The following is a 10,814-nucleotide window of genomic DNA, read 5'->3' on the forward strand; positions in this document are numbered from 1 at the left end:
ATGTTCCAACAATAGGGTTGCAGATCCCTTTAGCTCCTTGGGTACTTTCTCTAGCTTCTCCATTGGGAGCCCTGTGATACATCCAATAGCTGACTGTGATAGTGAAGACTCTTAAAGGGAAGGACTCGATGCCTTTTGATTCTGAGGTGCTGAAAAGTAGGCAGCATGATCTATCTCCATGTAAGACCCAGCTCTCTCTGCTTTCATACCTACTTGCAGGAACCAAGATGAGAAGGGAAGCTGCTCACTCTATAAAATGTAGTGGCTGATAAAGTGTAGAGATGGCCACATTTGCCTCTCTCCAGCTTCACCAGTGTCATGGTGGGCTCCTGTAATTTTGTTGGATTAGATTCAGAATGAGGCATGCCCTGCTGAAGTCTTAGGTCAGGCTCTAACCTGAAGCTTGTAAGCTTTGGGTGGGTGGAGCTTGGGAAAGCCCAGGACTAAGACCCTGGGAAAGGGTCATGGCTCTACAGAGCCTGCCCATGCCTAAGCTTCAACAGCAGCTTTCAAACGGAGTGGGGACCCCCTCTCCCTAGGAGGAATTAGTTCTTGGCACTGAAGTGCCTCAGTTGGGTAAGAGTTGTGGGATTTGGGACTTGGGTCCCTGGTCATGGAGGTCTTACCGTTGTCTAGTAACTCTGGGGTCTAGCGTGCACATATTTATACCTTTTAGCTGCCATTAAGAAGGCATTTCTGTGCCAAGCCCTCCACGTGTCCAACCCTCTCTGTTTTACATGAAGTGAACTTTCAAATTACTCTGCTAACTGATGGTTCCTGTGAGCCCTCCCTGTCCTGGCCTGAAGGCCACATGCCTGGGCAAAGGGTAAGACCAAGCTCCTGCTTGACTTGACACTGCTGTGTCCTAAATGAGGTTCTCTCTGAGCAGGGTTCTACTCTGGATCTCCTGTTCACTTAGTCAGACAAAATGGCTGCAAACGTCCAGTGAGATTCATTAAGTATTTTTGGTGCTTTTAATTACAGTGCTACAGTGATTTATCTAACTTGGGATTGTCCTAGACTTTCACCTGCAGAGCAGACACTGGCCCACAGTGAGTTAGGTATGCTTCCTGCCATTGTTAGACTAACAGGCAGACTGTAGGCCTCAGTCATCGATACTTCTCAGAGTTTATCACTGGATGGCCTGTGATAAGAGACTAAATAAATGATTGTCGACTGAATTAACTGTGCTTTGTTCTTTTTTTCAGGCCAAGATGGGCTTCAGGGAAGGCGAGGGATTGGGTAAATACAGCCAGGGTCGGAAGGACATCGTGGAGACCTCCAATCAGAAAGGTCGCCGTGGTTTGGGTCTGACGCTGCAGGGCTTCGATCAGGAGCTGAATGTGGACTGGCGAGATGAGCCGGAGGTAACTGGTGAGGGTGGGAAACAGGAGAGCTGCTGGTGTTCTGGAGTGGGTGGTTCTCTGAAACCGTAGTTTAACAAATTAGAACCCTTGGGAGGCAGTTTGAGTAGGGTCCTATGTCAGCTTAACACCAGATTGAGTCATTTAGAAGAGAGAACTCAATTGGGCAGCAGATTGGACAAGTCTCTGGTGTAGTATGTGATAGATGGGGGAGGGCCCAGCTCATTGTGGGGGATGCCACTCCTGGGCTGGTGGTCCTGGGTACTCAGGCATTGATGGTGGCGCATGCCTTTAATCCCTAGGAAGGAGAGGCAGGCGATATATGAGTTCAAGGCCAGCCTGGTCTTCAGTGTGAGTTGCAGGACAGCCAGGACTACACAGAGAAACCCGGTCTCAAAAAACAAACAAACAAAAAAGAAAGACTGATCAAGCAGCCACCCTTCGATGACCTCTGCATCAGCTCTGCCTCCAGGTTCTTGCCCTGGGTGAGCCTAGTCACTTTCCTTCTCAATGGCGTTTTGGTTGTGGTGTTTCATCACAGCAGTAGAAACCCTGAGACAGAAAAGAACCCTTGGAGCAGCATGCAGAGGCTGCGGCGTGTTCTGCTTTCTAGGACTAAGGCTAGCAGACAGTATGGAAGAGGAAACTGGCTACACAAAGCCCTTTGGAGGCTAAGTGGGATATTCCTCGCAGCCCTCACAGGCTAGGGAGCTCTCTCTCTAGGAGGGCTGGACAGGCAGGTGAGCACCCCTTCCCGCTCGTGTGCAGGACAGAGTAGGAGCCTCTTAGCTTCTGTCCTCTCAGGTTTGTCAGCCAGGTCCTGAGCAGGTGCTCGCTTGAGTGCTGCTCCTGCTGTACAGGCGGCTCGGTTGTTTATTACTTGATTGTATTTGTTGTGAGCCAAAGAAACTTCTGCAGGGATGAGAATCAAACTTTAGATCTTACACTTTCCAGGAAAGCACTGACCGCCAAGCCATAGCTCCAGTCCGAAGAGAAGCTTTTTCTTTGTTATGCACAGATAGTGTTGAAGTTTTACCCATTTTTCCTTATTCCTCAAGGGTTTGAGGTGTCAAGGTTTGATAAAAGCACCCGAGGACAACAGTAATCTAAGCGCTGCAGAGCTGAGGTCAGGGAACAGCACAGTTGTCTGACCACAGCATGGTGGCTGTAGTTAGGCAGCAGTGGCTCTGAATGCCGGGAAACCGCTGCGGTGCTTGACTCTGTGACATCTCAAGGAAAGGAGGCCAGTGAGCTGTGTATGGAGAAAATGTACTGGGATTTTCTCCGATTCTGACGGACCCTGACCTAACACTGCATGGTGGGCCTGCTCTGTTGCCTGTGGATGCTGTGGATGGGACACTGTAGGATGGGGTAAAGATTTATAGTTGTGGCTACATGGAGCTGTGGCCTTAGAAAGACCGAGGGTTTTCCTCATCTTCATTTGTGTGGAACAAGTAAGTAATGGCTCTGATCCTTTCATGGGGCAGAACCTGAATACACTTTGTTAAATTTGAAGAATGAAAGTCGATTGTAAAAATCGCTTTTTAAGGAGATAGGCTATAAAAAAATCCCTTTTCTGTGGTGAGGCTATTGCTGTTACCATCAACCATAATTCACTGTCTCAGGCAGAGGCTGCATAGTCAGTTGAGAGCCACTTCCTTAAGGCGAGTGAGGCTAGGTGGGGCACAAGGAGAGTGGTGGTTCCTGGAGCCCATGTGTCTTTCAAGGTTTGACGTCTCAGGCAAATCTACCCCCTGAGTAGTCTTAATGTACAGGCATCTGTGGGGAGATTGGTTTTGTTTTTACCCATCAAAGGGATGTCCAATGTGTATTTGGGTTTCTTGTCATGTACTGCGTATAGTTTGCATTTATGCTTAAAGGTATGGATTAGACGGGGAGAAGAAACCATACCTTACTACCAGATCCATGCATAAAGGCTGTGGTGATTTTCCTTTTTAACTTTTCTGTCTTGATAGTGGTTGCCTTGCCCCAAGACTTTGCATTGTGATACCATGTTATGCCTTTCAGAGCATGTAATATTACCTTTAATCTCATTGCCTCGGCTTTCAATGGTGATTCTTGCTTGGGAAGCCGTCTGCTCAGCTGCCACTCAGGTTAGCCACTGGGGTAGGAGCCTCAGTGTTCTAGTCCTGGACTCACTGGCCAGTGATTTGGAGACTGAAATATATTCAGTCCCAACCTCTGAGCAACCACAACAGTGTGCTGTAAAGGGCATCACTCTTCAGCGGCTCTGCAAGGGAAGTCAGTGCAGGGCCGGGTGAGACCCCTGCTCAGCCATTAGAGCTGCTCTGCTCTCCTGGAGTCGGTGCTGGGGGAGACAATCTGCTGTTTTCTGGATTATGTTGTGAACAGAACTGAAAGGCTTTAGGACAGTTGTAATTATGTGACACTGCCTAGTTATTTCTCTGTCCTTGGGCTCTTATTAAATGCTTTAAGCCAAAGACTCTTCCTGCATTCTGCAGTTGAGTGTTTACGCACAACAGACAGTCATCAAGTAACACTGAAACAGACGAGAGGAACCCTGATGATCCAGAAACTTCCTAAAGGATTCAAAGCAGAGTCTGAGCTGTGCTCCGGAGTTCTAGCTTCCAATTATCATGTCTGACCACTTGTATTTCACATCACCAGCTTAGATCCTTCTCAGCCTGTCGTTGTTTTGGGGAAACCCTAGTGAGTTGGGCAGAATCCTAAGGCCTGTCTCATCTGACTTGTCTGCCTTGTTTTTTGGTTTTTAGCCCAATGCCTGTGAGCAAGTGTCGTGGTTTCCAGAATGTACCACTGAAATTCCTGACTCTCGGGAAATGAGTGACTGGATGGTCGTAGGAAAGGTAGGCTCTTTGGGCTCTCTAGAAAACATACCCCTTTCTGCCTTTGCTTTTTTTTCTCTTGGGTCTGATGTATGCTTACTGCAGTTAGAGAAATGTGGAAGTGGTATCATTGGTGTGCCCCAGGAGGTGTGGCATGAAACCTGGAAAGTAGAAACAGTTACCCTTGTTTCCCCTCAGTGGGTGCCTTAGGAGTCACCTGTGTTGTGTCTGTGCAGCCTCTGCTCACTGCTAGTCCCTGTTCAGGGAGTGCAGGACAGCATTCTGTCCTCAGAGTGACAAGGACATTGTCAGCAAAGGCACTTGTTTAATGTCATACTAGAAAACTGAAAGTGAGGTGAGTGGTTACCACTCAGTGTGGTCTCGAGGGGTAGGGTGACCTCAGGAGTGCTCCGGGGTCACAGCTGCCTTCACGACCCCCGCTCCCCCATCTCCTTGTGTCTAATGGGGCTTTCCAGAGGCCAGTGCCTGCCTGCAACAGCTGATTAAGATGCAAATCAAGGCAGGGGACCGGCCCCTTCCTTGTCCAAGCCACACACTGAAGAATGTCCAGGAGTAAACTTCATTTTGAAAATTTTATTTTAAATAAAATGATTTAGCACATTACTTTTTTGAAGTAATGAACATTTTTTTTTAAGATTTATTTATTATATATAAGTACACTGTAGCTGTCTTCAGACACTCCAGAAGAGGGCGCCAGATCTCGTTGTGGATGGTTGTGAGCCACCATGTGGTTGCTGGGATTTGAACTCTGGACGACCTTCGGAAGAGCAGTCGGGTGCTCTTACCCACTGAGCCATCTCACCAGCCCAGTAATGAACATTTAAGAATCTCAGTTTTGATTTCTTTTAATAAACTACTATCTAATTCATATAAACAATAGCTCTTGGGAGGTTTTGTTTGTTTATTTGTTTGTAGAGTGTTAGGGATTGAACTTGTGTATACCAGACCCAAATATTCTATCCTGAACTATATATACCCTCAGCTCCCTCAGTGACTTTGAGAAGTGTAAAGTTTGACACTAGGCAAGAGAGATGGCTCAGTGGGAAAAGACACTTGTATGTAGGCCTGATGGAATGTGGCTGCAGAGAACCAACTCGTGAGGTTGTCCTCTGAACACTACAAGCATGTCATTGCTTGGATATACCTTCACATACACACATACACACACACACCCCATGGGAGGGGGGACCTTTAGGACCCGAGAATTTTGGATGCTGTCTTTGAGGTAGTGATGCTTGGATGGGCTGGGCTAGACCTGACATTGGTGAGGACTAGTTGGGTCCTTGTCTTCTGTAAAGCTCACAAGTCAGTGCCTAGTACCCAGCATTTCTGCTCATGTCAGAGTGAGTGGCTTACTAGATGAAGTACAGGCTTGTCATGTGGGGGAGCCCCGTCGTCTGCCTTTGCTCTAGGGGCAGACAGCTTGTGTATCTCCTTCCTTTGTGCTCTTTCCAGCCTCAGCATTTGGGCATGCTGTGACCATATGGTATCCACCCAGAGCTCCCAACAGCCTGCTTCATCTCACAGCCATCTGGAGCACAGCCAGAGGGATTTGGGATTGTCTCTTTGTCCCCTCAAGGATTGCTGATTCTTGGCAGGGACTTAAGTCCCCTCTTGCTCTGAGCACTCCCTAATCTCTCACTCTTCAGGAAATAGTTACACTGGGTCAGTATTTATGATTTCCTTCTCCCCACAGAGAAAGATGGTTATTGAAGATGAAACAGAGTTCTGTGGGGAAGAGCTGCTTCACAGTATGCTCAAGTGTAAGGTAAGGCTGGGCTGGGCCAGGCGGCAAGCCGTGGGTGAGGGCATGGGGCCTTTGTTTGCTTGTTTGCTTGTTTGCTTGCTTGTGGGAGTGTGGTTGTTTACGTTTTTTCCTGGAGATGGGAATGGAAGTATATGTGGTGGTGTGTCCAAGGCAGTGCTTTTCTGGTAACCCTCTGGCCTCAGACTGGTGTTGTCCATGTGGTGAGCAGTTGGCAGAGGCCTCACCAAACCTCACTGTGTCAAAGCCTGGTAATACTCAAGGGGCCTGCTGAAGGGAAAGTTGGGAATCATTTTGTAGTATCAAATCAGTATTTCAACCTCATTTCTACTGGGCTTTTGTGACCTTGGGCTAGTAGCTTGGGTGTTTCTGAGTGTCTTCTCTGTAAAGTTGGTGTTGAGTGTTAAATGAAGTCGGAGTGTGTAACAGCACTTGGGTGTTCGCTTCCTTTGCATCCTCTGACCTGGTGCAGGGCAGGAAGCACACACCAGTTACACTTTGAGGAGGAAGTGGGGTAGAGAAATGAAGGCCACCTCACAGAGCTCTTCTTTGTGCAGACAGGGTTGGAAATATATCCATAGGGAACCATATCTCAAGTGAAGTGAGGATATCTGTTTCTAAAGGGGAAGTTGGAGAGGACAGTTAGAAGGTATGTGTGTGGTGTGTGTGTGTATGGTGTGCATGTACATGCGCTTGTGTTTGTGTGAGTGCTTGTTTGTCTGTTTGTATTGGCTTTTTGAAACAGGTTTTCTCTGTGTAGCCCTGGCTGTCTCAGAACCCACTCTGTAGACCAGGCTGGCTTTGAACTCAGAGATCTGCCTGCCTCTGCCTTCTGGGTGCTGGGATTAAAGGCGTGTGCCACCACCCAGCCTGTTTTTAAGTTTTGAGTTCCAGTCAGTGGAGCTGAATGCTGGGACTTCAGTCCCTTGGTAGGTTGTGGTGTCATGGGGAAACAGTTTGCTGGGAGGATTAGCTGGACAAGAGTTGGTTTTTTGTGTAGCAGGGGTGCTTTTAATCACTTAACACAAGCCAGGCACCTGCTTCGCTGGGCTTTTACCACTTTACAGGTGAGGTAATTGAGGGTCAGGGAGATTGAGCAACTTGTCAGGGTTACACAACTGGCTATTTCAAAGCTGTGATACAATAGGAACCCAGTTCCTTAGAGGGCAAACCCTCTGTCGGACGCCAGAGGCCTGGGATGGTGATGCTCTAGAGTGTCTTTCTCTTTGGCAGAGTGTGTTTGACATCCTGGATGGGGAGGAGATGCGGCGAGCGCGCACCAGAGCCAATCCCTATGAGATGATCCGAGGCGTATTCTTCCTAAACAGGTGGGCTGGACTTCACTGCTTCCTGTTTGCACATCTCTGCTTTGATTTGAGCCTTGGTTTTCCATATCCTGGGGTTGACCCATGCTTTTCTATCTTGCTTTGTTACAGGGCAGCAATGAAGATGGCTAACATGGATTTTGTGTTTGATCGTATGTTCACAAATCCCCTGGACTCTTCTGGGGTAAGATTTTGTGGTGTCAAGTGCATTTAAGCTTGGGTAGCCTGCAGATCACCATTTGTTCAGTGCGAGTGTGTTCCTGCTATGCAATAGAGATGTGTTTGCTGCATTCCCCAGATAGAGTCCTTCAGTGCTTCCTGGTCCCAGGAGTGGTCCTGCGTGCCAGGCCCTAAAGATCTGTGATTTCAGCAGGGTCATTTTCTCTTTCTGCTACTCTGAACAAGCTCTGTGTGGGATCGTAATTATGAGGCTTGGCCTTTCTCTAGATGCGGTAGAGCAAAATGATTTTCTGCTCTGTTTCATCTCATTTCTCTGAACGTCAGCCCTCCATAGTGATAGAGAAAGCCAAAAGGGAAATTTCATTCTAGAATTCCCTTTGGGGTCAACGAGCTTACCCATTCCTAGAAAGTTGGTTTCCTTTCCAGTGACAGGGCCAGGAGCCAGTTGTCCCCAAACCTGTTTCTGCTTTACAAACTCTCATTTTACTAGACTCCGCCCCCTTCACTACTCCCCAGCTAGAGGAACTTATTTCCAAGTTCTTTGATGTTTCAGCTCTACCTGCCTAACTACTTGTCCCATGCTGGTAAAAACTGGCACGTAGACCCTCCAGCCTTTACTCATTTGCTTTCCCAGGGCTCTCTCCCATCTTCCAGGGCCAGCAGGCAGCACAGAGGCTCTTGGAATTAGCATCTAGAGAAAATTAGGTTGATACAATGTTGATTTAATTTTCTGAGCTCCCAGTGATTTCCTGTAAAGCCCCTGCCTAGCAGAGGAGGTCCTCAAGCTGATGAGAAGCCACAGCATCATCTGGGCTTTGAACCTAGACGACCTCAGCAGCTGGAATCTGGTTATTGTCTGGTGCTGTCATGAGAGTGAAGTGTAGGCACCAGGACTCTACCATTCAGGCCCAAGTGGATGCTTGTTACGTAGGGAAATGCCGCATGTTTGGACAGCTTCAGGCAGCTGCTTGACCTGAACTGATTGATAGATACTAGCCAGGGAGAATCACCCTGTCAGTGGTATGTCTTTGCACTCCCAATGTAAAAAGTAGTTTCTGTCTAGTGCACTGTGTGTTCTTCTTTTTCATCTCTATTTTCCCAGAGGACCAGAGTAAAAGCCTAGCCTAGTGTGTTCTAGGGGGCTGTTGCCAGCAGGCGTGGGAGTGGCCAGAAGCATAGGCACACTGGGACCTAATGTTTTAGGTCAGACAAATTATTGCATAAGCACTGGAAAACTGGAAGCTTGGGCTATAGAGAAGGAGAGAGGAGGATTTTGTGCTCAGGATTTTGTTTATCTAAAAGAAGCCTGCCCGTAACATGGGATGGAAGACAGTGAATGTGGGGATTCCCTTTCTGTCTTGTGAGTAGCAATAGAGAATTCGACAGGGCCCTTACTCACTTTATGAATAATACTGCACTTGGCAGATAGAGGAGAAGAATACGGAAATGACTAGAGTTTTGACTCTAAGGAAGTTGATCTAGTTGAATATAATGCCACCGTATATTTGTGGCTAGTTTATAGTTTAGAAAGATTTTTGCCGGGGGCTGGTGAGATGGCTCAGTAGGTAAGAGCACCTGACTGCTCTTCCGAAGGTCCTAAGTTCAAATCCCAGCAACCACATGGTGCCTCATAACTACCTGTAATGAGATCTGATGCCCTCTTCTGGTGTGTCTGAAGACAGCTACAGTGTACTTACATATAATAAAAAAAAATAATAATAAATCTTCGTAAAAAAAAAAAAAGAAAGAAAGATTTTTGCCACAGGTTGCATTATTTAATCCTACAGCAGCCTAGAAAAATGCCTACACCCAATTTATAATTGAACTATCGAGCTTAATAGCTTCAGATACGTGCTTGTCCTTGACTGCATAGTGAGGGAGTGGCAGAGCTAAGAACTAGCGATTCCTTCCTGAGCAGACTTCTGGACAGGCCTCTTGTCTCATTACAAGGTCTTGCTATGTAACCCAGACTATCTTTGACTTTGCAGTAATCCTCCTGCTTCAGCTTTCTTTCCAAGTGCTGAATATGTACAGTACCACGCACCTAGAAGCCACTGGCTTTGAAATCCTAGGATGAGTCCTTGAGTTTCCTGCTTTCCCTTTGGCCAGAGAGGTCGGCGCCCAGGGCTAAGGCATCCATGCTGAGGATTGGTTTCTTCTGTGCAGTGCTAGAGTACTTAGACTTAGGCTAGGACTCCTGCCCCACACCCACTCTGCTGACTGCAGAACAACGCTACATGATGGCCTTGGCAAATGCTGTTAGGTCTCTTGGTGTATATGTAAATGATTATAATCCCAGAATCCATTCCAGAATACTGGGGTAGAGTAGAGAGCAGGCTGGGGAAGAGCTGACAGGTCCCAGTGTTCCTGGGTGGGCTTGTTAAAGGTTGGTGAGCTTTACTCTGGCTAAAGTCGCTTTCTCCAGAGATGTGCTCACTTGCTAGCCTTTGACACCTAAGAGTGACAGGGTTGCAAATACATTATGATTTCTGCTCTTATCTAGCAGTCACGCAACCCTGGATAGTCTGCCAGCTTTCTCCAACTTGTAGGATAGGAAGACTGAGGTGGCCCCAGCCAGGAAGGAAGGAATCCCAGAGCAGGCTAGCTGTAGGGTTCTGTGGTCACTCACTCTTACAGTTCATAGTCAGTTGGGAGGTCACTGTGCTGGCCCAGGGCAATGTGTGAAGCTGAAGCACCTGCTGCTGACCAGTAAAGTGACATGAGGCAGACATAGACTGTCACTAGCCAGGCTGCTGCTGGTGGAGCACGCCTTCAACCTTAACACGTGGGAGGCAGAGGCAGGCGGCTCTGAGGCCAGCCTGATCTACAGAGCAAGTTCCTGGACAGCCAGGGCTAGAGAGAAACCCTGTCTCAAACTGGCCCCTACCTAGCCCCCCACCCTCCCTACACACCTAAAAAAGGAGAAAAAAATACTATCAATAAAAAGGCAAGTGAATTTTTTTGGGCGGGGGGGGGGGGTTCTCATCAGTCCTAACATGACATGGGGCCTCTGAGGGTCCCCAGAGACTACTGCCACTAGACTAGCGTCTCCTATGCCTCCTCAGCAGCTCCCAGCATGCATTGGACAAAGGCAAGAGGACACAGGAGGGTAGTGTGTGGTGTGTTCTAGCAGCAAAAGGGAGCCAGTGAAGTCTGAAGCCTGGACTTTACCAGTGCTGTACTAATCCTGCTCTCGTAGTCCCAACAACCATGCCGTGCTTATGCAGACTGTCAGTAAAACTGGCAGCTACGCCAGCCGGGCGTGGTGGCGCACGCCTTTAGTCCCAGCACTCGGGAGGCAGAGGCAGGCGGATTTCTGAGTTCGAGGCCA

General features: G+C 48.0%; 1 protein-coding gene across 1 annotated transcript in view; it reads left to right on the plus strand.

Annotated features, from left to right (window-relative positions):
- The window catches only part of Cmtr1 (cap methyltransferase 1), a 42,879-nt gene that overhangs the window by 14,805 nt on the left and 17,260 nt on the right, over positions 1–10,814 (plus strand). Inside the window, exons 4-8 of the mRNA XM_021149870.1 lie at positions 1,209–1,367; positions 4,121–4,213; positions 5,910–5,981; positions 7,212–7,306; positions 7,415–7,487. Coding sequence (XP_021005529.1) covers positions 1,209–1,367; positions 4,121–4,213; positions 5,910–5,981; positions 7,212–7,306; positions 7,415–7,487 — 492 coding nt within the window. The remainder of the gene's footprint in view (positions 1–1,208; positions 1,368–4,120; positions 4,214–5,909; positions 5,982–7,211; positions 7,307–7,414; positions 7,488–10,814) is intronic.

The sequence above is a fragment of the Mus caroli genome, chromosome 17, assembly GCF_900094665.2.
Source record: "Mus caroli chromosome 17, CAROLI_EIJ_v1.1, whole genome shotgun sequence".
NCBI lineage: Eukaryota > Metazoa > Chordata > Mammalia > Rodentia > Muridae > Mus > Mus caroli.